The sequence below is a fragment of the Panthera tigris genome, chromosome B4, assembly GCF_018350195.1.
Source record: "Panthera tigris isolate Pti1 chromosome B4, P.tigris_Pti1_mat1.1, whole genome shotgun sequence".
NCBI classification, from domain to species: domain Eukaryota; kingdom Metazoa; phylum Chordata; class Mammalia; order Carnivora; family Felidae; genus Panthera; species Panthera tigris.
Window position 1 is genome coordinate 140194213 of NC_056666.1, and position 26898 is coordinate 140221110.

The following is a 26898-nucleotide window of genomic DNA, read 5'->3' on the forward strand; positions in this document are numbered from 1 at the left end:
CATCTTTTTTTGGTTTTAAAGCTTATTTTGCACTTAACTTCCCAGGATAACCCAAAAGTGAGGTTCTGCTCCCATTTTGCATGAGCTCTGGCCAACTCAGTGCCGGCAGGCAGTTCCCCTGGGTGGGGAGGGGTCTTTGTGCCCCTTCCCAGTCTTCACCACTCAAGCCACTAGGCTCTCAGGGGTCCCCACCTCCACCTGGCCTCAGGGATTACATAAATCACGGACAAATTAAAAAGTGGCCCTTACCTCCACCAGCCCTCCTATACTTTCCTCTCAGTTCAAGCCCTGGACAAAGAGATCCCTAAGGGACTCAAAATAACATAGGCCACGTTTACATGTTAGCATTTATTCAGGAGTCATTAAACTGTATCAAACAAATGTAAATTGACAGAAAAAGAGTCGTACATTTTTAAAACCCCATTTGTCTGGATTTCTCAAGCTCTATCTGAAATAAAGTGCAAGCCAGTACCAAGCCCTAGGTGCCTAATTCCAGCTCTAAGACTCAGACTTCTGGGACATCCAAGGAAATATCAGAGTGGCCTGTGCTGTCTCTGTGGCTCCCGTCCCAGGCTCCTGAGCAGATCCCCCTGCTGGCCTCCTTGCCTGGGAGCTGTGGGAAGGGGAGGTGACCTCGACTGCGGCTGGGGGGCCTGCATGTGTGCAGGAAAGAGCCATCTCCCCTGCTCTTGCTTATTTGGGGACATGGCCAAGGACAGCAGACAGGGGCTGGCTGGCTGAGGACAATGCCTCCTCGGCTGGCACTCTCCCCCTTTCCCATGTCTCTTCTGCCTTCTTCCCGACCCAACCTGCCGTGAATGCTGTGAAGACACCCTGGCAGCCAGTCACTCGTGCTGAGCAATGAGAAACCAGGGAGGATCCCTGAATCCCCCCCCCCCCCAGGTCTATACCCAGTCAGCCCGCCAATCCTCACTAACAAGCTACAGGAAAGAGCAAACGTCAGCACCTTCCCGCACAACGCCGCTGAGCTCCTCACGTGAAGCAGACAGACACAACCACTTGCACGTGCAGCCCTGTGAATGCAGATACTGGCCCCAAGACAGTTCCTGAAACCATGAAGGTTTCCATTTTCAGAAGGTGCTCCCCGCCCACTGGAGACTTACCAGTGCCCATGTCAACTGAGAAAAGCTAATCGTTCTTCCAGAAAATTCCAGGTATACTCAGGGGACAAGGAGACAGCACACAATTCTTGGCGGTGATTCTAACTGAAGCAAATGTTATCCTCACACCCAAACCGTCTTCGCTGTCTGGCAGGAGGGGCAGTGACAGATGGGAGAGACCCGTGGCCTGGGCTGGACCTCAGGTAACTGAGGTCAGGAAATGGAGGGAGCCGGAGAATGCCCAGTGATGACCCCCATGAGGGTTCTGGGGGGCATCTGTCTCGCGTCTTGAGAATGGTAATGGGAGTGCCAGCAGAACCCATGAGAGGAGGTAGGGGGCCCAGCCCCACCTGCATCACCAAAGCCAACGAGACCCAGAAATGTGGCCCAAGTTTCTACCTTTGGCCCCACCCCAAAGAACACTGAGCTGTCACAGTGGCCAGGGTCACTCTTAGTGTGGGTGTTGACAAAAGGGCTCAGGAGCTGGGTACCACCCAGCACAAGTGCAGACAGCCCCTGCTGACCTGGGCTCTGCATACCACGCATGACACGGACAACACCGGCACCAGTGAGCGGGCAGGGTCCTTCTGGAACGGCTCGGTCTAAGACAGAGGGCAGAAGTTCGGGCACGTGAGCGCCACACAGGCACAGCCGTGGGTGTGGGGGCTGCCTGCGACCACGGTCCTGCAGAGAAGGGGCTCCCCACACAGCTCTGCTCCGTGGTCAGAGACGGTGCTTGGCAGACACGTCTCCAGAGAGAAACGCCCGAGTCGTTAAGACCCACGTGGAGCCGTCCACAGCCCGGCTGTCGTCTGCTTAAGGCAAGTGCTCGACAAGAATGGGCCCGGGAAGCCAGCGAGGTGCAGGAGGAGCAGATGGGCGGCTGGCCGCACGTGCAAGGCCTGCCTAGGTGTCGGTGCCGGGAGGGTCTGGCTCCAGCACGAGCCCCTTCCTCACCCGAGAGCCCCGCACCACGGTGTGTGCGGTGGCGCCTTGGGGGTGAGGAACTGAAAGACTCCTAAGCACAAAATGGTCAACACTTGCCTATTTAACAACTAAAATGCTAAAAGAAATGAAGACTCCACCTTGCAGCCTGGCCTGGACGAAAGTGAAGGGCACGTTAGAAAGTGGTAGCTTCAAGACAACTAGCCAGGCAGGGGCCCTGCTCCTGCCTCGGTCTCCCCGCCCCACGGTCACTGGGCCATCTGCACCACGACGGCCCTCCACGCTTTCTCCTTGTCGAACTCCTTCAGGGGGCTTCTGGACACCTGTGGCCAAACAGGCAAAGTGTTATTTCTTCCGGGGGCCACCCGAGTGCAGGAGGCAGGTGGGAAAGCTCTGTTAACTCGAGAGCTTTTCTCAGCCTGTGAAAAAAGGACAGGAAACAGCCCTGGAGCCCCGAGGGGACACGGAGGTCCCCGTTCCTCCACCCTCCCACAGACCAGCCCCTCTGTCCCGGTCCCCGCAGAAACACAGCCTGGGCAGGGGTGGGCTGTGGGGGGGGGGGGCGGGGGGGCAGGCTGCCATGGGGGGAGCACCTGCCTGACAGCTGACGGGACGTGGCCTGCATCCCAGCATCGGGCAGAGCAAGCAACTACATACAGGGGGTGCCCAAAACATACCCACAGATGGTGCCATCGATCTAAGGGACGGGTGCCCCCACACAGAAGGCCCCGGGTCCGGCCGTGCGTGTATGCAGGCACCATCGGGGGTGGGATACCCAGGGAAGGAGGGCACTTGAGGCAAAGGTGACCAAACACCTCCAGAAACAGGGAGGGCAGCTGCAGTCCCCAGAGCCTCTAGAACCTTCTGTTCTGGAACCCGGTGGGAGCACGCATTCACCAGACTTGGTGCCCCCACAAAGAACCAGGTGGGTCTCTCAAAGGGCCTGGGGGCCAAGCCATCCCCACAGGAGACCCAGCCTAACTGGTAAAAACAAGGAAATGACCCCATCTGCAGGTTTCAATGAAGGAAAGCACAGGAGAGGATGAAGGCCAGGGTTGCTGAGGAAGAGCTGACGGCGGGAACACAGGCACACTCGCACAAAGGCCCCGTGGTCGGTAGTACCAGGTGGGAGGAGGGTCTGGTCCACCCACGGCGTCCCTGGTGGACCCTGTGGCAGCCTCCCCAGTACACAGCGTAAACACCTCTGGGCCAGCAGCTCCTGGGGAGGAGACACTGGCCCCCTCAGCCCTCCAACTGTGGGGGGTGGGCAAGACCCGGTGGCCTGGAGACTGGCAGAGGGGCTTGCATGACCCTCCAGAGCCTGCCGGACAGAGGTCACTGAGGCCACATCTATAGGGAGCTCAGTGGGCACCCCTTCCCATCAGAGCCGCGCCCCTGAGAGGGGCCAGAGAAGGGACTTCTGTGGCTTCTGTGGATCCTGGCCAGCTTCCTATCCATGTTTGCAGGAGTAAAACTGAAGGCATTCAGTCTATACCGTTTTCAGGACTGGATCTGTGTTTAGGGCCACCCCACAAGGACGGGGAGATCACCGTGTTGAAGGCCACTCACCTCCCCTGCTGGGCGCTCCTGCTGGCCGGTCTGCGCCGCATCCCAGGACGCGCCCAGCTTGAAGCTCACGCACTGGATGACGGTGCCGGTGTTGAGGCCGGCTTGCAGCAGCAGCTGCAGCATCAGAAGCAACCGCAGGACGTCGTAGGATTGCTGGTGGGAGACAAGGCGGTGAGCTCACGGCCTGCCCCGGGCCGCCACCTGCACCGGAGACGCCACGCCCTCCAGCCCAGGCAGCCGTGCAGGCAGCTCCCGCCCTCCCACACACCCCCCTCCTCCCCAGGACCTTCCCAGAGCACTTGAGTGAGTTGGTGTGAATCGACTTCAGGTTTTCAGGTACGTACACTTCTGCTGATTTCAGGAACCTGAGCAGTGATCATTCTGTCTCGTGAGTGGGAGTCAAAGAAATCAATTCTGTAAGTTGTCATCCTGGGTTTAACAGATGCCATAAAAATGGCCCACAAGCAGCGGAGCCCTGTGGGTAGCCCGGGGGCTCACAGTCAAGTCTCCCACATCCTGTAACCACCACCAATAGAGCCGGTGACACAGAGGGTGTCCGTATGGGGTGAAGTGACCGGTTACGAGGGCTCTGAGCCGGAGACGGGGCCCCTGGGCACCGGTGCACAGACACCATCAGCAGATTCTCTTGGAGCTCAGGCTGGCAGCTGTTGGAGGGAAGGGGGCTGAGGAGTGCCTGGGGTCAGAGGGGGTGATGGGGGCGTGGGGGAGCCTTGGCGAGCAAAGGGTCCAGTGAGCACCCAGCCCTCCCAGGCGCAGGCATCCTTCGGCAGAGACACAAAGCAACCACGTGATAACACAAAACCCCCAGCTCCATACTGTGTCACTGTTGAGAGAGAGGGAGGGAGGGAGGGAACAGAAACACCTCTCCTCAAGCTAATGTAGAAGTTTAGCCACAAGCCCCATTTGAAAAAAAAAAAAAACAACACTGTTTCCTGGAGCCAGGGAAGTTGATTCTAAAACTTACATAAAAAACACGCAACAAAAGTGAGGTAACCCTGAAGAGCAGAGTGATCAGGAACTGGGCATCCAGCCCGCCAGCTGGCGAAGCCTGTTCGAAAGCTTCCATAATCAGGACAGGGCGGCACCAGACAGCAGATGTAGGAGAACGACAGGTGCAGACACAGACAGAAGCTTAACGTGTGATACGGGCAGCATCTCAGATGACCGAGGAAAACGATGGGTGTTTGAAGCCCCGAAGAGGAAAGGGGAGTTCCTTATGCTCCAGGATAAACTCCCACTGGACACACAAGTAGTCGTCTTTCTTTTTCTTTTTTAACATTTATTTATTTTGAGACAGAGAGTGAGAGAGAGCAGGGGAGGGGCAGAGAGAGGGAGACAGACTCCCAAGTGGGCTCTGCACTGAGGCTCAATCCCGCCAACCGTGAGATCATGACCTGAGCCAAAATCAAGTAGTAGCCTTTCTAGTTGCGGCTTAAAATCCCAAAACAACAAATGAGTATGTTGATAAATTTGACCACAAAGAACAAAAAACTTCCTCACGACAAAAATCACGAGTGGAACGAAAGCCAGCTGGCCCGTGGGAGCCACTATCCACATCTTCCGTTACAGAGGAGACACCCAAATACTGGTGAAGCTCAGAGTCCACTAGACAGTGAGCAAAAGACAGGACAGAGCTTACTGGAAAAGAAATGCCAAAACCACCAGGCACAAAAGCCCAGAGTCTCGTGTCCAGACCAGAGACACGCACACTGCAGCCCCACCACGCACGCTGGCTCACCCACGTGACAACCCTGGGTGACAACACTCTGTGCTGGGCTGGTGCTCGTACCAGTGGTGGGACGGAAAATAGGGCCTCCCGTGAGGGGGACTCGTCACCATTTCCCCAGACCAGAGATGTGTCTGCCCTCTGGCCCAGCAACCCCTCTCCGAGCTCACTGTCCTAATGTCGCACCACACAGACTCCAAACCAGGCGTGGGCACTGAGTAATTCGTAACAACAGCAGAAACCGGGAGCAATCTGTCTCCACCCTTTGGGGACAGGCTGGGAAAACTGTGTGGCGTCACAATGTGCGTGTATAATTAAAGGACACAGAAAAGCTCCTGTCCTCGATGTGAACAATGCAAACAGAAAATATTGAAGTCGACCACGTATCAAATCAATACTACAAACACACGCAGAAAGGGGGCTATTTCTCTCCTGAGTGGGGTGAAAGCGAGCTGTAATCTCTCTCGGCAGGTGTGCTGCTGGTGGTAACATTGGTGGTGCAATTGTGACAATTTTCACATACAAGATAAAATAATACCTACCCTCAGTATTATCAGGAAACAAGATTTTGGAGTAAAAAGAATACTAACACAAAACAACAGAAGTTAACAACAACAACAAAAAATCCAGCGTGTAATTCTCAACTGGAAATACAATATAAACTCAGGATCTTGACGGAGGCTGAGAAGCAATGATGCCCCCGTATGAATGAGCACACGCAGCCCTCAGATCTTGAGGTCTATGTACGCCTCCCTCTGAGGGGCCTGCGTGGGTCTGGGGCGAGGCGGGATGAGGTGAGCCTGGGTCACCCCCCACGTCTGCAAGGAGAGGCTGACGGGTTACTGCAGGGAGCACCGGGCTGCAAGGTGCTCCCTCCGGCCACAGCTGGGCCAACATGAGCATCAGAGAATAATGACAGCAGCACTGTGCAGATAACAAAAACCCGTGAGTCCCTGGCGGTGCTCGGAAGGGAAGAGGGACAGGAGAGCTGGGCGTCTATCACCTCTCTTCACCCCTAGGTGTGACACAAGCGCTCAGGCTGGGGCCGGCCGCCAGGGCCGGCCCCGCACAAGGTGTCGGGACAAGGCACCCGCAGGTGTCTGGCTGACACCATGGCTGTCTCCCTCCTGTGAAAGCCCCACCCACCGCCACCACCAAGAACACTCTGGCGGCTGCCGCCCAACCAGGCGGGGGGTGACAGCACGTGCTCTTGACCTCACTCCCACTGGTGTCACAGGAAACAGATCCACAAGTGGGACCTTCTCCCAGACCACTGGCCAGGACTCCAAAGTATCAGGGCCACAGGTGGGGACTGTCTGGACTCGAGGGAGACTCGACGGCAAGTTGTGCCCCTCAGCGGGTCCTGCTCTGCGAGCTTCAGCCTATGAGGCACATTCTTGGGACGGTCTGTGAACACTGAACGTGACATTGCATGATTTTGGGCCTCTCACATGCCTTGGTGGGATTGCGCGTGTGTAAGAGGCAGTCCTTCTAGAAAAGTTAAAGTATTTAAGGTAAAGGGTCCTGCTGTCCCACACCCGCCACTCACTTTCAGATGCTCCCGAGAAATGGTCCCACCCATCGGTATGAACACACATGTACACACAACACATAAAGCACTTAGAATCTTGGTGTTTACTGCGGTGTTCTTTCAACTTTTCTGTACATTGGAAATGGCCCACGAAAAACACCTGGGAGCAAATACCACGCATGCTGGTGACAACGTAAGGCATCTAGGAAACCAGCCTAGTGACGTGTGTCTGAGCCTGTGGAGACAATGAAGTGCTGAGAGACCCCAGCCAAGTTCTAGTTAGAGGCACATTGTATGTGCAAAGAGACCCAACTCTCCTCACGTTTATCTATAAACTTGTGATTCCAACGGAAATTCCAACAAGGTCTCTCGTACAACTGGATGAAGGATAGCTTCCAAAGTGACAACGGAAGGAAGGAGGGCTGAGAAAATCCAACAGCATCGTGAAGGAGGGGTGTCTAGGTGGGACGCAGGGCCGCCTGAGAGCAGGCAGAATCGCCCGAAGTTAGAAGAAGAGGCAGCCTGCACGGAACAAGACTGCATGGGCATCAGAGAAGGGAGTGCAGACACCTGGCTGCCCACGCAGAGAAGCAAATTAGACGTGGCCTCGTGCCACATGCAGAAGCAGCTGCATGCAGGTCAGACGCTCACACGGGCCACCTGTCCCTTGGGACTCTCCTCCCACACAGCCTCTGGCAGCAACACCAGGTTCCCACAGGGTTCTGACAGAGCAACGCATACCTTGATGGCTGGCGGGTAGTCTTTGAAGATCTCCAGGATTCTCATGATGCTGAACGACAGGTACCCAGAGGCAGTGAACAGCAGCGGGGACGTGAGGCTGCAGATGGCAATCAGCACCTCCACCTGACGGGAAGGAGGTGAGAACGCGGGTCTGGCCGGCCCGAGGGGCCCGGGAGCTGCTGTCTGCACAGGCAGGGGTGGACGTCTGCCACAATGTGCAGGGAGGGTGGACGTGGCCCTGGGCTCAGCACGAGGCCCTCGCCAGGCTCTCTGCACTTGGTCACCATGAGCTCCACGCGTGGCCTGTGTCCCACCAGATCCCCTGCCTCGCGCACAACTAACCACTCTGTTCAAAGAGCAACACAAACGAACAGCCGGCCTTCCTGCTGCCCTAAACCCTGTTCTTTTAAAACCCCACCCACATCGGAGGACGATGCCTGGGTTGTCTCGGAGGCCGCACAGCCGCGTGCAGGTGCTGATAAAGCACGAACTCAGGTGTCACTGTCAAACAACAGACCTGGCAAGACTCAGGATGGGCCGGAAGGACCAGGTGTCGTCCTTCCTATGCTGAGTCACAGGACTCTCCTGACTTTCACACCAGATGCGCTCACTTCCAGCCCTCAGAGTGCCACACAGCCCTCGCCAGGCCGCCCCTGGCTCGGCACCCTCTCAGGCTCAGCCCTGCAGCCCTATCACCGTGGGGGAGAGCCCTGTCACATGGCAGCCCGGGAAGGGGTGAGCCAGGCCCTAGCAGTGCACAGCAGGTCCCTGGCACCTGGGGACAGGGCCTCACTTACCAGACACTTGCTTGGACACTCAGCTGTGACGTGACTGGCAATGGCGCTTGGAAAACACTAAGAGAAAACAAAACACAAAGATTTCAGAGGTGACAGTCAAGGAAGTTAATTCCAATCACGTGCTCCTGTTTCGAGGGGCACATCCTTGTGGCCAGTAGAGCCGAAGCCTGCCTTCCTGGCTAGGGGGCTGGCAGGGCTGGAAAGGGCCGGGGGGAAGTGGGGTGGCCTCTCCGAGGCCTCGTGTGCTCTGTTCCATGGCTGCAACGCACGTCTGCAAAGAAGCTGCAAGAGCCACACCAGGAGTGGCCTGGACGTCCCGGAATTGCTGCCTGTGACATTTTGCCACCTCGGCTGAGACCGGGGACACCTGCCCTGAGTATGCGTGCGTGTGCCTGCTGAAACTGAGGCCATTCTCCTGAACCATCTCAATTCAGCATCACACTGAGGAAATGTCATACGGATTATGTGTGTCACCTGTGTTCAGATTCTCCCAACTACCCCAGTAATGTCCTGTCGTAGGTGTTCTTTGTTCCTGGTTTAGGATGCAATCAGTGATCACAATGTGCTTATGAGTCCCCTTGACCAGGGAGACCTAGATCATTGTCAGATGCAGAGATCCTGAAGAGCACACAAGCTAGCTGCAGACGGGCATTAGCTGGGGCCAGTCTGGTGCTTCCTCATCATCAGACTCAGGGAGCCCCAGGAGACATGGCTCCCCTCCAGGCCACCCACCACACTATGACCTAGCGGTTAGGTGGGCTCTTCGGTGGCTCTCCTCCACTGAGAGGGCCCTTTCCTCTTTATACTCAATAAACGTCTTTTTCCACTTATTTTAAGAAGCTTGACTTAGTTTCATGCCATTCCAGCAGAGAGGGAAGCATAGCAGGGCACGTCCTTCCCAAGGTGCCGAGTGCTGAGCCTATTAAACCCACTGAGCCCATGGGCCCAGGTGCATCCAAGGTCTAGTTACCTGGCCACACGCACAGCAAAGGAAATGACCACACGCTGGGTGGCAGCAGACTCCTCCCCTTCGTGGGAGTATCTCAGCACCCTGGACACTGGGGGGACATCTATACTTGTTCAGGAATCTGGCCTGAGGGTGAGTGGGACAGAGGCAGGCTTGAGGCCACGAGATCCCCGGCAGCAGCCAGAGGGCTGAGAGGGGAGCAGGCCAAGGATGGCGGGGAGAGCAGCACTTTGGAGGCCCTGGTGTGGGTGCGACAGATAAGCTTGTTATGGACAGGGGTGTGGGCATGGCTGCAGGGGTGGGTGGGCCTGGCCCAGGGAGTCTGCTCGCTCTAAGGAATGCGAGAGGTGAAGGTGTCCATGCAAGAACCTCCCCCCAGATTGGTGTTTCCATCAGGGCTCTATGGCTGTAAGCAGAGGAGGGGCTGCGGATGTGGAACAGCCACTCAGGAAGTGACTGGAGTGGCCCCAACAAACGTGGCGGGGTGGGGGCACAAGGTTGCTTACCACCCCCTGGACTGGCAGGAAACTGGCCCATGGGGAGGAGGGCAGGTGATACACACCCGCTCGTATACAGATACATACCAGGCCTAGGGAGGCTGCAGGGACAGGCTCTCGGCCAGGCCCCAAGCCCTGGACCCCCGCCTGGTCTACGTCCTTGGCCTCTCCACGGTCTCCTCCAACCGGGACTGGGGCAGGTAGAGCTGTCTGACCCTCCCACCGCGGGGCAGAGAGAGAGGAGCATCTGCAGACAAAGGGCTAGGGAGGCCGGGTGTGGGGGAGACGGCCACAGCCTCTGTGGTGGATGTTCAGGCAAGTAGCTCTGCACTATAAGCTTTAGGGCAATATTGGGTCTCCGTCCTCAGTAACTCAAGGACATAATTCCAAGTGCTTCCACGTCACCTAAGAAGTTAAACATGCAGACGCGCCTTTTTCACAGCCTCACTCACTGGGGCAGGCACAGAGGCAAGCGCCCTGTAAGTCCCACCTGCGCACTGGCAGCGGGTGACCAGGTGCGTGACCCCATCCCACGGCCTCCCTGCCTGCTCTCTCTCCCCAGGCTCCAGTCCTCGGGGAGTACCTAGGGCTCGGCAAGGTTGGGCACGGGCACCCCCAGTGTTGCTGAGCCCCAGGACGCAGCAGGAGTCCAGCCCCAGCACCCGACACGGGCTGCTGCGGCCCAGCCACGCCAGTCTCGGCCTTCCCGCAGCTGAATGCACATGTGGTCGGGACAAAGACCACCCTCTCGAGGCAGCATCAGGAAGAAGAGCATGTGGACGAGCTGCATATGCTGTGTCTCAGTCGTTCATCCAGGATGACCCCGGACAGCAGGGTGGGACAAACCAGGCCCTTCCCTCAGGCATCACCATGTGACACAGTGACACTGCAAAATAGTCATGGGATGACGATGTCCGGGAAGCACAGGGTGCAGGTGTTTGGGATGTGTCACTTGACTGTAGGATTTCAGGCACGCAGGGGTTGATTTGAACTGTTCCATGCAGATGGGAGGAGCCCACACCAGCCAAGGCCCCTACCCAAATGGGAGGCACTGGGTCAGATGCTCCACGGGCTGCGTTTCCGTTAAACGCTAAACGACATTAACTTGTGTAAACAAACTTAGTCGCTCATAAAATGATGAACGAGCCATATGTAACACAGTGACCCCATATATCAGGCACTTATCATGCACGCACGAAGCGTTGTGCTGGGAGTTTACCACAGCAGTATTTAACATAACATAATAGCATAAATATATTACATTTTACAAAACACACATTGGGAAACAACATGTTACGTATTCTAGACCTGATGTAAAATAATGTAAAATAATCATTCTTCGTTCTTCAAGAAAAAGTAACATAAAAACATGAAATAGTATCGATTCACATAAAAACAATTAACAGGGGTGCCTGGGTGGCTCAGTTGGTTGAGCATCTAACTTCAGCTCAGGTCATGATCTCACGGTCTGTGAGTTCAAGCCCGCATCGGGCTCTGTGCTGAGAGCTCAGAGCCTGGAGCCTGCTTCAGATTCTGTGTCCCTCTCTCGCTCTGCCCCTCCCCAGCTCATTCTCATTCTCTCAAAAATAAATAAACATTAAAAAAAAAAAAAGTTAAGCTTCTGACCCATTTTATCTTTGATTCTCAAATTCCTCCAATTGTGGGGCCAGCAAGGACCCTGGCACGGCAGCCAAGAAGCGTCCTGCCTTGCCTGCCAGCAGCCACCTTCCATCCTCTTCTCTTCCAGCTGCTCCCTTGCCTGAAATCCACCAAAGCTGAGCTCCAAGACTGGCAGTGACTGTCTTGGGGACAGTAGCCAGGGCTCGGCCAGTGGCGGGGTGACCCGCGCACATATGAGGGCCACAAGGGTGTACTCACGGCCACTAAGATCCAAAAGAACGTCACGGAGAGGTGTGGTCCCGAGACAGCATCATCCACGTTCAGAGCGATGACCCCACCCAGGACGGCAGAGACGCCAGCAATCACCTCGATGACCTGGAGGGACAGAGCACATAGGCAGGGCCACGAGGGAGTGTCTCTCATGCTGCAGGTGGGCAGGGGGACATGAAGAGGATGTTCTAAAGAGCTCAGGGCAAAGAAGCCATAGGCCCTATGTTGAAATGTTGAGGATGATCTCTAAAAGAACACCAAAAAATGCGTAGCTCCCAACTCAAAATTACTGGAAAAGGAAAAAAGTGGGAGAAGAAAGGACGAAGCTCCCACCAATTCAAAGGAAGGCGGGAAAAGTAAGAGAAGGCATGGAAACTAGGAAACAGAAAGGTGGCAAAACGAAGTACAGACGTGGCAGTGCAGGACACAGACTCACAGGTGAGGCCACCGAGAGGGTGACAGATGGGGGAAGGATGAGACGCAGTCCCATGCTGTGACAGCAGCATCCCGAACACAAGGACGAGACAAGCTGATAGTCAGGGCAGGAAGACACAGCCCGCCCGTGCTAACCAAAAGAGAGCTGTGCACTTGACCAGTCAACACAGACTTTATGGCAAAAGCCATCAGCAAGGGCAGATGTGCTAAGTAATCGTGAGAATAGGAAACAACTGTGAACTTGTACATGACAAAGCCCCCAAAACCCATGGCAAACAGCTACGGAACCACACACAGAAATCACGAGCACTATGCTCAGAGCAGGGGGCTTAACACATCTTCCACAGTATTAGGACAAGTGAACTAAAGAAACAAGCTAGAAACACATAAAAGACTTGCAATACAGTTTACAAGAGAGGGCAGCCACATGATCTATCCTTCAAACCAGGACAATTCCGAGTGACAGGGTGACCTTAAGAATTCCTTGTGGATGGCAGATGTCACTCAGGACAGTGTGTCACCATGGACCTTTCCCAAATAAAATAAAATAAAATAAAACAAAGTAAGAAGGAAAAATTTAAAGTTTATCTTACTGAATAGGATTTCAGGACCCGAGCAGGAAATGCCACTTCATACAAAATGTTGGTGCTATCTGACATGGAACCCTAAAGAGAGACAGACAAAATGTTTGGCCCGGTGACTTTACATGTGCTGTGGCAGGGGGTGGGGGGGTGGGGTGGGGTGGGGAGGGAGAGGTGCACCCTCGCAGCCCACTGCCCAGGCTGTTGGCACTGGCTGGCCACGTCCAGGCTGTCACTTTGGCCGGGTTCTAAACTACTAGCGTGTGGGAGCCACTGGTGGCTCTTTAGACTTGAGATATTCCTTGCATGTGAAAACAGAATCAGCTGCTGTGACCCCAGTTTCCAAGGTGACACTTTTCGCAGACCTGGTCTCTCGACGGGAAATGATGGGGCACCGGTACTTGACCAGAATCACACCATGGGGAAGTTGTGTGGCATCTTCTACGTTGCCTTCCTGAGGCCATCGGCCTCATGAGACCCTGGCGGGCTGGGGCTGCATGCGGTGCCCTGGGGCAGCCTACCCTCGTGTGCATGGGTGAGTGTTCTGGGGGGCCTGCTGCATGCCCCGTGCGGCGCAGGGCTGGACCCACCTTCTGCTTACAATACGCCTCGCTCGACCGTGCCGAGATGATCACCGTGGCTGCCATGAAAAGCTCCAACAGAAGGAGAAGAATCAGATTAAAATTTATCTGCCAAAAAAGAACACATAGGTCTGTAAGACTAGTTCTCTTCACTTTTCCTTCTGTAAATGTAGGCAAAGGCTTAGACACCTATTTAAAGCTCTGGGCATCTTTTTCTGTCAAAGGCCAGATGCTAGACACAGGGGCCATACATCCCCTCTGACTCATGTGTGTCTGTTTTGTTTTGTTTAAACCACTCTTAGCTCAAGGGCTTGCTGTGGCCATCGAGCTGGAGGCTACTCACCCGATCTAAACCTTCCTTAGTGGTTTGCCCCCTGGGTGTTTAAGGACGTTTCGAAAACCCGCACACCTTTACATAGCCCTATGCATAACTGCCAAAAACTGAACAGGGCCTTAGAGGTGACAAAACTGTTCCATGTCTTAATTGTGTTGGCAATTAAAGGAATCCATCTCTGTATTCATAACCAATGAATAAAAAACTAAAAAAAGTAAATTTAACTATAGGATTTGCAAACCAGCCAATATGGAGCCCTGGCCCAGCACCCCCTCTGTGGGGCTCCCACACTCAGGGCCTCCCTCACCTGCCCCCACCACCCCGGGCAGGTGCCCGACAACTAGGGGATCCCTGGGGCCCAGGGACGTGATTCACACGAGCCAGTTCTAAACCTGCACCTGCCTCACCCACAGGAAAGGCTCCCTCTCTCGTTCCCATTCTGCCTCCTGACTGCCTGGTGCTTCCCCCTGTGGCCCCCAGCCTGGGCACGTCGTGCCCCCTCCCCTTGGGACCTGTGAGTGATGAGCTGTCTTTCCAATGGCAGTTGTCCCCTGATCTGTTGGCCTCCCCAGACCACAGTGATAATAAAACCTATGTTTAAAATCAAATGAAATTCATTATTCGATCTATAGAACTCTACCTGCAAAATTGAAAACAGAGAATCATCATTCTTTTATAGTATTTGGTGGAACACTAACAAAAACTGACCGTCTATCAGGCCACAAAACAAGCCTTGGTAAATTCCAAAGAACCTACACTACAGGTTGGGCATTCTGACTGTAACATAATCAGAAAAACCACCACCAATGGAAGACTGTGAAAGATAGTCCTGTATGTCTGTTTTATCAGGGTCCTGGTGAGAAAGAGAGGGACACCCAAGAGGAGGGGCTAGAGGAGATTTAATCAGAGGATAGCTCTCAAGTCTGGGCCAGGGTGAAGGGAAACCTGGAAGGGTAGTGGTGACTACTGAGGACAAGAGCAGTGAAGGAGTGGCCGAGAGACAGGACCCAGCCTCCATCCAACTACACCCCCAAAAGGCTCAGAGCCAGGGGAAGGGACAGCCTAAGCACTCTCAAATGTCCCATCTGAATGAGTCTCTCATGGGCTGACCCCAAAGGAGGCCAGAAGGCAAAATGCTAGGGGAACCAGCCCACATATGCCACCTCCTGGACAGTCAGGGAGACAGTGGGTGGGAAGTAGGTTTGGAGGGACCAAAAGGGAAATCTGCAAACACGTAGGACCAAACAACGATGAAAATCCATGTCATGTCAAATCTGGGATGCACCTAAGCTGGAGCTGAGAGACAGGGCCAGAGGCACCCCCGCTGGGCTGGGCTTTCAGCTCATGACAGGTATAGCACACTGACCGACCCACCGACCGACCGACCAAGGAGCAGCCCCAAAAACACAGGGAGCAAGGACATGACAGACACCAGGAAAGAGAAAATGGCAACCAGAAACAAACCAAAGGAGGTTCCACAAGAGCTAGTTCTTGGAAAAGAATGAGATACAATAAAGACACAAATTAAATTCGGGGCGGGGGGGGGGGAGAGAGAAGGAAAGAACTAAAAACGGAGCACATTTAAAATAGGGGGCTATTGGGGCACCTGGGTGGCTCAGTCGGTTAAGCGTCTGACTTCGGCTCAGGTCATGATCTCGTGGTCTGTGAGTTCGAGCCCCGCATCGGGCTCTGTGCTGACGGCTCAGAGCCTGGAGCCTGTTTCGGATTCTGTGACTCCCTCTCTCTGACCCTTCCCCGTTCATGCTCTGTCTCTATCTCAAGAATAAATAAACGTTAAAAAAATAAAATAAAATAAAATAAAATAAAATAAAATAAAATAAAATAAAATAAAATAGGGAGCTATATCACTATCTACTACGTGCCAGTAATTTTGAAAAACTGGATGATATTGGAGAAACTTTTAATAAAATAGAAAATCTGACACAAGACAACACAGAACACGTCGATACTAATAATGAAGCCCTCCCTCAGCAGCAGCTCTGGGTGGAGAGGACTTCACAGGCAAGTTCTACCCAACTCTCAAGAAGCAGTTCATTCTATCAAGTCGTTCTGAAACACAAGAAATCAGTGCTGCTTCGCTTACTTTATGAGGCCAGTGTAGCCTTGACTCTAAAACCAGATGAAGGAAATCTAGGCCCATTTCACCCAGGAGATGCAGAAAACCTGAACACAATACCAGCTAGTCACCCTGTCAAGACTATCTAAAATAATACTGTTGTGTTTGAGTAAGGTTTATTCCAGGAAAGAAAGGCTCAACACCAGAAAAATCTGTCAATCTAATAAAGCGAGGAAAGGTCATCTTAACATATGCAAAAACAAACTATTAAAATTCAACACATAATTATATTTTTAAAATGAAAAACTCATGACAAACCAGGACTTGAAGAGAACATTTTAACTTGGCAAAAGTTACATATCAAGAACTTAACAGAGACTCTTTCGATGCAACTCATTTAAAGTCAGGAATAGGACAGAGATGCCCCACTGGTTCCCACTGCGGTGGGAACCCTGCCACAGCTACAGAGAAAGAGAAAGATGGCAGGACTGAAGTGGAAGTTCGCATGGTCATTGTTTGCGGAGGATGTAATCACCTGCACAGAAGAACCAATACAAAACTATGAAGAATAAGGGAGTTCAGCAAGGTTTCCAAACACAAAATCTACTGACAAAATCCCTTTTTTATTTAAAAACTGGTACAGTCTGAATAGGTTTGTACTTAAGTGAATATATAGCAGCGACGTCAATCTCCTGGTTTTGACATATTCTGATTATGTAAGATGCTGTCATTTGGGGAAGCTGGGTGAAGGGCACACAGGAACTCTCTGTATTTGTGCAAATTATTGAGTCTTAAAATATTGCAAAATAAAGAATTAAATCAATACCCTCTCTCTGCATTCTGATAATTCATCTGAAAACATAACTTAAAAAATAAGCACCATTCATACTGGCAACAAAATCTGTAAATGATCTAGGGATTACTTAACCAAGAATAAACAGAACATTAAGACCCTAATACAGGACACAGAAGATGATTTGAGTGAGTACAGACCATCTATGCTCCTGGGTAGAATGATTTAACATAACGAAGATGTCAAGTTTCACAAAATTACTATATCAACTTAAAATCATCATAGCATAATCCCAGGTGCAGCTGTTGAGGAACTCAATAAACCTATTCTAAAACCTATTTAAAGTCAGAGACGCCAGCTGTGAAGGGGGGGGGGGGGTGTGGCTCTCCCACAGGACATTAAGGCCCGCCCAGGGCATCCTCATAAAAAGCATGGTGTTGCCCAGTAACAGACAAACTGGTGACAAACAGTGGCAAGATCACTTCTGCGTGGGAATTTGACACAGTGTGTGTGGGGGGGGAAGCAAGTTCTGTGACTCAAGGAGAGAAAGACAACCTCCATCTTCAGATGAGCCGATGTTAAGGGCAGGCAACTAGCAGCAAAGGAAGCTAGGAGATAAAAGCAGAGGAAGGGGTGCTCAGAAGCATCAGTGATGAGAAAACATGAAGGGAAGTAACAAGCAGCTCCCGCTGTAGTCATCTGACTGGACACAGTAGAAAATCGGTGACACCAAACGTAGGGAAGGTTTGGGCCCTGAGAAGCCTGCGCACGCAGTGAGGGTGAGAACAGGGCCCCGTTCTTGAACAAGTGAGTCCAGGGAGACGGCACCTCTTGGTATATGAGACCCCTGCAGACACGTGTCTGCACCTGCTCCTGGCAGTGGGGCATCAGAGGTGACCCTCTGGATCTACCCCTAAAGAATGCTGGGTAGATGGGGGAACCCACAGTGGATGTGGCACAGTGTTAACGGTGAGCAGCCTCATCGTGAGCTGGATGGACCCCCAAGTGCAGGCAGAACGGCAGGAACAGATAAGCTCCCCCGTGTACATCGTGTGGGGGAGGAGGGCTCCCCTACATACATCGTGTGGGGAAGCTGGGTGGAGGCTGAAGATCCAGGGCCCAGCACGAGCAGGGAGAAGGGGTGTGGGAGCCACAGTCCCAAGTGTCCCATCCTATGTATGGTTTTCTATTTCCCCATGTGTACGTGCACACGCGCCCCCAGACACCGGTGGTTCGGACGTTGGAGCCACGCGTCCTTAGTGCCACAAACAGCACTTTCAGTGCTGTGTGGCTTGACCTTCATGTGACAGGAACTATCTGAGGGCCTGGTTACCCATGGATTCTGGCACAGTGGCCTGGGCAGGGTGGGGACTGGAGTTCTAGCTTCAGGAGAGGTGGCGCTGTGGCCACGGCCACACTTGAGAAGGCCGGGTGGCATGCAGCTTCACCGACCTTTCAGCATTTATTTACCTGTTTGCGGTCTTCGGGGGCACTGCCCTAGGCAACGTGCACATTCGACTGTGTGTTCTGGTTTGGGGTTTTTGCCACGATGCCCAGTGTTGCTAGGAGCCACACTTTCTGGCCGAGCATGCAAGTGTTACCTCCAAGGCCTGCACTGTCGGGGGTGTGTACACGGAGTCACAGCGCGTGTGCTTCTTCGGAACGTACCTGCAGATGCCGGACTGTTTCCAAAGGGTGTAAAAGCTGCCCCAGACGGGAGGCAAGCACCTGGGGCTTCTGCCCATCTGATGCTTGAAATGGCAACTCTTTACGGTTTTCATTTACCTCCTCTTGATTATAGTGAGGCTGAGAGTCACTCCAGCTGCCTGGTGGCACTGGGCTTTCCTCCTCGGCGAGTGCCCGAGGCAGCCCGGTGCCCTAAATCTGCAGCGGGAGCTCCCCACACACCCTGAGACAGGTCCTCCTTCCAGCGTGTGCCCCTGCGTCTCCCCTGGCTAGGCTCCAACACGAGGGCGCAGTACCACTACGCCGCAAGTCCAGGACTATGGTTGGCGCACGCAGGGTGGCTTCAGGCTAGCCTGGTCCAGGAGAGCTCCCCTGCCTTCCTGGACCGCTGTTTAGTAACCCCTGGCTGCGGGCTGAGTTCCCAGCCTGCTGTCAAGGGGCTGCCTTCCCTGGCCCTTGGTCACTAAACGTGTCGGGTCCTGCTGACAGGTGCTATTGCTCTGGACCCACTGAGAGGTGCCCTCACTGGCCCTCGGCTGGGACTTTAACGAAGTCCTGGCTTAACGAAGGTTTAATGAAGAAGTACCGGTTCTCAGTAAGGCTTCATGATTTTCTACAAAACAGCCTCACAAAACTTTTGCTTCATTTATTCCCAGGAACTTCACAGGCTTGTCTCTATAAAATAATGTCTGTATTTAAATTACATTTCCAAAGTCTTCTGTTGCTAGCACAATTGTTTTACTCTGATTTTCACACCTTGCAACCTTGCTACATGTGCTCAATTCTAAGGTGGAGTCAGTGGGAACCCTCTTCTGCAGACAATGTCAGTGTGAGTGTCCCTTCCGGGTCCACGTGTGTTCATGTTTCTGCCTTACAGGCCTGGCTGAGACTTCCTCGGGCCCCCCATCCTTTTCCTGATCTTGAAAATAGTGAGTTCCACATTTCCCACAAAACAGAGGCTTTTTTTTTTTTTTTTTTTTTTTTTTTTTGAGGTATCTCTGATGAGTCTTCGTTTCTTAGGAAACTAGAATTCTCTTCTGGCATCATAGTCTAAATGGTAAGGTTTTTCCGTTTTTCTTAGTGGTTCATAAAGTAACCGTATAACTTCCAATCAACAGCATCACAGATTTGATGAAATACGTTGCCAAAGAGACATTAGAAATACTATCAATAAATCCATCTGCTGTAGTCAATGCAAGAATCAAATACAGACAATTCTCAAAAGCATAAATTAAATTCTCAGAATTTGTTAGACTCCAGAGCTATGACACACATGTACTGTGTCAACCCAATGACAGCACTGTCTCAGGCCCAGACTCAGTGGGACCAGAACCCCTGGTATCTGCATCAGCAGGAAGACATGTCCAGGAGAAAACAGGAAAACGTTTGGGACCCACGGCACTACCCAGTGACTCACGTCTATTGCTGAGGGGTTCACAACCAGTTTGCATCCAAACCAGATTAAACATGTAGTGGTGATGGCAAACGTGGACACAAACAGGATCTGAAAGTTGGGGATCTGGAAAAAAAACAGGGGTTCACGATTTTTTGCATAACTAAAATAAAGGTATCACTGAATCAAATTCTAGGTAATTAAAAACCCCAAGATTACGACACATACACATAAGGATTAGCCAGGGAGGGTCCCTTGCAGCCCCTCAGGGGCAGGAGGCAGGGTATTCCAGGAAGCCCTGCAGTGGGGGGCACAAGGGCTACGGGCAGTGGAGGCACATCCCAGCATGCACACGCGCACAGGTGCCCCTCAGCCCTGCAGGTGGCCTGGGCCTGCCTCCTGGGTCCACAGACTGCTGGTGCATTCTGCCATCCGAGGCTCTTCCATGGCCCAAAGCCACACTGCTGCCCCCACATCTGCAGAGACCGCACAGAAAGCCGGACTCACCGCATTGATGTTTCTCCTTGAAACGGCAAAGCTCACAATTGCTGAGGGAAGGCACTGAAAAGAAATCAGAGCTCCGTGAGCCGGGGGCAAATCACCTAGACATCTGTACTTGCACTGCAAGGCTTAAGCTTCCAGAACGACCCAAGACATGCCAGCCAAACAAGTGCCACCAGTCAACTGGGCACAGGAGTGTTGGCAATGGTGAAAGGTCCCGTGACTTTCAAAATGACTTATTCTGGAAAATGTTTTTCTGAAGAGATGAAAGAGACAGATAGTGAAACCTATTCTCACTAAATGTACTTAGACGTCGAACTGTCACCTCTACCAATTGCACAAGAGCAGACTTCATCTTACCTCAAGAATTACCCCAAAGGGAAAAACATCTACATGTGAAGAATGTGGAAACAGGGGTCTCAGAGTCTTTAGGAGGCTTGATCCCCACAGAAGTAAAGAAAGAGGCAAGAGTGAAGGTGTCAGGGCAGTGGGGAGGTGAAGGGAAGGGCATCAGCTCGGGCCTTGTGGGCCATGCCAGGTGTTGCCCCTGTGGGTGACACAACCCCTGCAGACCCCGCAGTGAGCACAGCACAAGCCATGGAAACGGATCCCAGAGACTGCAGGACGCAGAGCATAAGTTGGATGAGGGGGTCCCAGGGGCTAGGCTTCCAACAGCGGAGGGGGAGCTGGTGGGACCACGTGACCTGCTTCCCTAGCCTGTCCCTTCTGAAGGTAAAGGGCACCACCAAGGACTTGGCTGAGATACCCATCCCAGGTCAGTGTTGCCCTGGAGCATGGGGGTCAGAAATCACTGTGACCCCCCCTCCCCCAAGGAGGACTGCTCCAGTAGTGACAAGGGACCACCTAGAAGGTTCCAGAGAGAACAGTAGGAAATGGGTCAAATTTCTGCAAGGACTTTTGTACTAAGAGGGCAGAAGCCAGGTTCCCTGCCAGCCCACAGGACAGCCCGAAGTGACACGCAGCTGTAAGTTAGAAATCAAAGTGCTGTTTCTTGCGTGGGACTCTATGGAGTGACATTCAGACTTGCTACATCAATCATTTTCAAAAGTAACAAATCTCATTTAAAACTAAAGTCAGATAAGGACATTTTTTTTTAATTTTTTAAACGTTTTTATTTATTTTTGAGACAGAGAGAGACAGAGCATGAGCAGGGGAGGGGCAGAGAGAGAGGGAGACACAGACTTCAAAGCAGGCTCCAGGCTCTGAGCCGTCAGCACAGAGCCCGACACTGGGCTCGAGCTCATGGAGTGTGAGATCATGACCTGAGCCGAAGTCAGATGCTTAACCGACTGAGCCACCCAGGTGCCCCAGATGAGGACATTCTTAATGAGGAGTAAGGGACAGCCAACTAGTAAATTTTGGAGCAAAGAAACTCAGAACCTCAAATTTCAGTACTAAAAGATGCAACTGAGGAACGATGCTTACCGATCCTGCAGCACAACGTAAGTAATCCATTTCGGAAGGAAACACATTTCCCAGATAAAGCGAAAACCCCGAAGTCACAAGCAGACAGCTCTGCAAAACAGCAGCACAATTCAGGTTATAACACAGGCACATTGGAAAATCAGACAGCGAAACAACTAGTCTTCTGACTGCCTCCTGGGTCAAACTCAACAGTTTGTACAATGCCAACTTTGATGCCTGGCTTCCGCCAGACCTGACTCCTCCCTGAAGAATGGCCATGGCCCACTCTTCCCTCCAGCACCAGACTAAGGGCCTCAACATTTATTTGGGGGAGAGAGGGAGAGGTCTCTGTTGAAATTTAAAGCAAAAAACGGCACTTCTCCCCAGAACACACCCTTACCCCAATACGTACAATTTCAGGGGGTTTAGGATAACCCCCCCACACTCAGGGCCAGCCTCGGGGGCTGGCAAACAGCCCCACCCCATGCTCTCTGCAAAGCTAATCCAAGTGGACAGCTGGAAAATGCTCAAGTCAGGGGCTGCAGGCCCAAGAGACACCCAGGCCTCAGGTCACGTCTGAGAGATACAAACTCACTACAGAGGCTGAGGATGTGGGGCAGGGGTCAGTGTTAAACAACTCAAAGGGTCTGGACTGGGGGGAAGTCATGAATGCCCCACTGTGACGGGAGCACTGGGACACAGGGGCCTGGGGAGCCAGGGAGACCATGGGACACACCTAAGTGAGGAGGAGAGGAGCAAGATTAAGTACCCTGGCTACAGGCAGCTGTGGGCAGCGCACAGAGTCCAGAGCCCTGGGACTGCGAGGAGGCTGAGCAGCTGTGTGATGTCAGCCCCAGGAACAGGGACGAGGAACTTCCTCTGCACCCCAGGCAGATGGGGGTTCCAGTCTCAGTAGGACAGGGTCACAGCTCAGGGAGAGGGTGGGCAGGACCACTGGGGGTGCCGCAGGGTGGCCTGGGGAAGCCCAGTGAGGGGCGAGGTCCCCACCAGGATCCTGGCTCTCAGCCTGGGTCGCACAGGAGACCTGGGGTCCTGCCTAAAGAGAGGTGCATCCAATGGCCCAGCCCCAGGCAAGCCTGCACTCAGGCTGAAGTGACCCCTTCAGTGGTCAAGTGGACACCCAAGCATGTCTGAAGGCAAATGTCCTGACACCAGGTCTGCCCCCAGCTCTCTGCTGACCCTGTCCCTCCAGCCCCTGGGCTTTCTCCTGCTCCATGGCCCTGACTTCCCATCCTGGGACACTGACCCACTGTTTAGTCTGCCAGAGGTCTGCCCTAAGAGCACAGCCCCTCCTCCCATCTTTGCAGGGCAACTCCAGACCACCCCCCACCAGGAGTGGAGGGTCATGGAGGCTACCCCAACGGCAGATGGTCAGCATGGACTGTCCCAACCCTGGTGGAACACAGAGAAGCCACAGCCCAGAGGCCAACAGAGCTATTGTGGTAAATATTCGCGAACCGAGAAAAATAATTCAGAAAAAATAAGCAAAGTAAGCACATCAGCACACCTGAGACTCTCCAGAAGCAGAAATAACCTAGGATCTGCCCTCTCCCAGGCCACTTGGGAATGGCATCCAAAGCAGAAGACACCTCGTGGTGGATGGTGAAGAGCTACTCACCCCCATCAACACAGAGAGAACCCATGTCTTGTGACTGAAGCATGGAGGCAGCCTTGTCGACAGCTGAAGGTCGTTGGGCTTGGCGTCTGAGGTGTAGCTCCCGGCCTCCGGCCTTCCCCGCTCCAGGGTGGGCATCCGGTCATAACTGAGCTCCTCCCTGCACTGCTCATCCCGTGCCATGGTGCTCGGGACAGAAGCCACACAACAGATGCACTTGGAGCTCTGGAGTCACCTCTGCTGCCGCTTATTTACCAGTAACAAAATTATCATTTATTTTCAACAACTGAATAAACAACTCTAATTAAAGCACGTTGTTTCCAGCAAAAGAAACACCATCCATACCAAGATGCTACAAGTTTGAAGAAAAAATTAGCACCGAAGTCTATAATTAAGTAAAATCACTTTCCCAGTAAAACAACCCTGAACGGTCTGGATTCAGGGTGGAATTTTAGATTTTAAGTGCCTCACTGTTCCGGGCTCTCCAGAACATTTCAAGCTTCACGCTCATTAGCAGCTTCACTTACAAGTTCCATGACGTGCTGGTTATCAAAGAACATTAAATTGCTCAAGGTGAGATCACAAAATACACACACACACTTAGCGATTTAACATGGGCACACTTACCTCCGGTGGTTTCTGGCGTTGGGAGCGCTGGTCTCTGGGTGAGGGGCCGTTACCAAGTCATCCTGCCCGGGGCTTCCAGCAAGAACTATTCACAAATGGAACAAAAGCCCAGCAAAACTGCACTTAAGCCAGGGGAAGGAGTGCCGCTTCCTGAATTTCAATGAGATGAAGAGAGCGACCCTGGAAAGTTCCGCGGTGGTTGTGTAACTGCTGGCTCAGAGCACTGCTCCGTGCCGTCTCAACTCTGCCAAAAATTAAGGGGTCCCTCAGTTCCACTGATGGCAGCTGGGTCACACACAGGTGCCATGGCAAGCATCTCACAGGAAAGAAGTGTACCTAAGAGTAGCACAACCAGAAGCACCCAGTCCGGGCAGGGTGGAGTGCTGGGTGTCCGTTTCTGAAACACCTTACTATCCAAACACCTTGTCATACACCCTTCAAAGCAGCTTTCTTCCATCGATGCTCTGAGATCATAGAGGAAGACCTTCTTCACGAGGTCACATGCACATTTGCACGTTTAACATGGCTGGCGTGGCCCTTGAACTGCTTGGAATTCTGATTCATTGGTTCCCGTGGGCAGCCCTAGCAGTCCTGCTGTGCCTTTTATTTCTGCTGAAGAAAAAGGACGGGAGTATGCTTCGCCCAGAGACACTGGCGCCCTGACAGTTACAGCGACAGTTTCTTTGTTGACATGGGAGCCATAAAGTAGCTCGAATCAAAGCATTCTGAAAAACCAGCTCCTCAAACTGCAAATCCACATAAAGCTTGAGCAAAGGCATTGGTTTTGAATAATGGGATGCTCTGTTGTCTTAGCTTTTCCACCAAGCAAAGAATAGAGTTTTCACAAACTATAACCCGGGAAGTTAAGAAGGGATTTTGAACCGATTGAAAAACCTCCCAAACTTCTTTACGGACTCCCTTTTAAATGATAACTGAATTAGTAGGAATTGGTGCAGCGAGATTGAACCCTTGGTGTTTCTTCTTGTTTGAAGAAAACGTCAAGCAAATTTCACCATTTCTGTGCCTTTCCAAGGTTGTTCTACTCCTAAGAAATGCAAGCTGCCTTGAATCAGAAATTGTGGAGCAAACTCCTCAAGGCCCTGGAGTCCTAGTCACTTGAGAAATGCTTCCTCGTTTCCATTGGCAATACCAACGTTCAGAACAAATCCTGTGTTTCCACGGTATCTTCACATACACTACTGTTCCTAAAACGTCTTTCCTCCTTTTCCTGCCTCCTCAGATCCTACTCATGTTTCAACGTTTCCCTTGTCCTTCAATGAATGCTTACAGAAGGAACAGAGCAGTCCACAGTCCCTCCCGCCTGGAGTTTACATTCTAATGGCCGGACAGAAGCACACAAGATAAGTAGTGTGCTTTATGGCGGGGGAGGGAAGGAATGGGGGTTGCTGCTTGGGGGAGTCAGGGCAGGCCTCACTGAGGAGGCATCTGAGCAAAGACATGCAGAAGGCAAAGAGGGGAGTCTCGCAGAGAGCTGGAGCAAGGGTGCCACGGATGCAAAGGTCCTGAGGTGACCAGGCTGGAGGACGATGGACAAAGCAATCATATGAGGTGAAGCATCCAGATAGGAGGCACCTGTGGGCATGGAGACAACCTTGGCTTGGACTCTGAGATGGACGTGCCGGAAGGTTCTGCGTGGAGGAGCAAGCGGCTGCTGGGTGGACAACAGCCCACAAGAGAGCAGGTGCTGGCCGGGACTGAGGTGGGGCACAGAGGCGGTTTCGAGGAGTGGCCAGGTTTTGGGGAGAGCTTGAAAAGCCAACACGATCTGCAGTCAGCAAGACGTGGGGCGAGAGGGTCAGTAGTTCAGGGGGGCGGAAGGCTTCAGTCTGAGCAGGGCAGGTGCAGCTGTCCCACCCGATGTGCACAAGACTGGGAGAAGCAGGTGTGGAGGGAGCGTCGGCAGCGTCCTTGTCGCCATGAGACCGAAGGCTCTGCTGGGCATCCAGGTGGTCGCACTGAAAAGCTGGGGTGGAGAGTCCCGAATCCAGGCTGGCGGACACACGGGGAACAGTCCTAGGAAGCGGAAACTCCTGCTGCGCGTCACCCTCGCTCTAGAAACCCGTCCGTGGCGCCCCCCGGCGGGCAGCATGCGCTGCACACCCCGCGCACCCGCGGGGGGCCCTGGCGCCCTTCCGTGCTCATGGGTGTCCCCAGCGCCGAGCGCACGGCCAGGACTCGGCAGGGCTTCCTTCAGGCTCCGGGCGCGGGGTCCTCACCGCCCGGACGAGGAACCCCGCTCACACCGCGCTCGGGCGGAACCACGAGGGCCGTCCCGAGCCGCCAGTGCCCCGGTTCCCCGACCCCGGCACCAAGGCCGGCAACACCCGGAAGGCAACCACTGCTCCTGCAGACAAGGAAGCCCCAGGACTCGAAGCAACACCCACAAAGGCAGCGAGAAGCCAAACAAAACTACGGGTCACATTCTGGAGGATGCGGCCGAATTCGAGCTGAGACACGCTTACGGCCCGAAATGCCTAGGTTTGAGCGAAAGAAAGTTCCAGAACTCCGTGTCACCTCAAAAAGTTAGAAAAACACAAATTAAATGGGAAAAAAGACAAAAGGCAGGAAATAATAACAGTTCGCACCGACACCGAGACGCACGCTTTCTGAAGGGACGGATGAAGTCGGGGAACCTCTGGCCCGGAGGCGCAGGGGGCGGCCGGCGCGGCAGAGTCAGGGACGCCGGCTCCTACCAGCAGCCCCAGACTGGAGAAGGGCGCGGCCACCAGCATTCGAGAAAACTCCACCGGCGGCACAGGACAGACTCCGGAAGGTCGGAAACAGAACCTCCCCCCGCGGTGGAGAGGTGCGCGCTGAAGGGAGGCGGACGGACACGTAGGCCGCGCGCACGCAAGAGGCCCCGCCCACCGCACGACAGCGCGTGGCCCTCTCGCCCACCTGGCACCTCGCCTGGCTGAGCCGCGTGTCAACGGTCGTCAACGGCCAACCACCGACTACTAACGGTCGTGGCGCACGCAGCAACCCCATTGGCCGAGACGGCGG

At 53.4% G+C, this 26898-nt stretch overlaps 1 protein-coding gene across 5 annotated transcripts; it reads right to left on the minus strand.

Moving 5' to 3' along the window:
• Positions 1-55: 55 nt before the first annotated feature.
• Positions 56-26744, minus strand: MLC1 (modulator of VRAC current 1). Of its 5 annotated transcripts, none has more exons than XM_042993585.1 (12): positions 23875-26743; positions 23251-23434; positions 21633-21722; positions 20193-20246; positions 19710-19811; positions 13412-13510; positions 12834-12905; positions 11794-11910; positions 8452-8508; positions 7655-7777; positions 3636-3788; positions 57-2389 (listed from the first exon to the last, which is right to left on the minus strand). In XM_042993585.1, the coding sequence occupies exons 2-12, from the start codon at positions 23428-23430 to the stop codon at positions 2315-2317; spliced, it is 1122 nt and encodes a 373-aa protein (XP_042849519.1). In that variant the 5' UTR covers positions 23431-23434; positions 23875-26743; the 3' UTR covers positions 57-2314. The 5 variants fall into 5 exon arrangements, with proteins under 5 accessions (XP_042849521.1, XP_042849523.1, XP_042849519.1 ...); XM_007094006.3 differs by having other exon boundaries at positions 23251-23493; XM_042993587.1 differs by lacking the exon at positions 23251-23434 and having other exon boundaries at positions 56-2389; positions 23875-26744.
• Between the last annotated feature and the right edge of the window lie 154 nt (positions 26745-26898).

Excerpts from the sequence above, each read along its gene's own strand:
- MLC1 (XM_042993585.1), bottom strand. The coding sequence starts at position 23,430 with ATGGCACGGGATGAGCAGTGCAGGGAGGAGCTCAGTTATGACCGGATG. Across the intron at positions 21,723-23,250 it reads TTCTCTCTGTGTTGATGGGG|AGCTGTCTGCTTGTGACTTC; the intron begins GTGAGTAGCTCT and ends GCTGTTTTGCAG. Across the intron at positions 7,778-8,451 it reads AGTGTCCAAGCAAGTGTCTG|GTGGAGGTGCTGATTGCCAT; the intron begins GTAAGTGAGGCC and ends CCTTCCCGTCAG.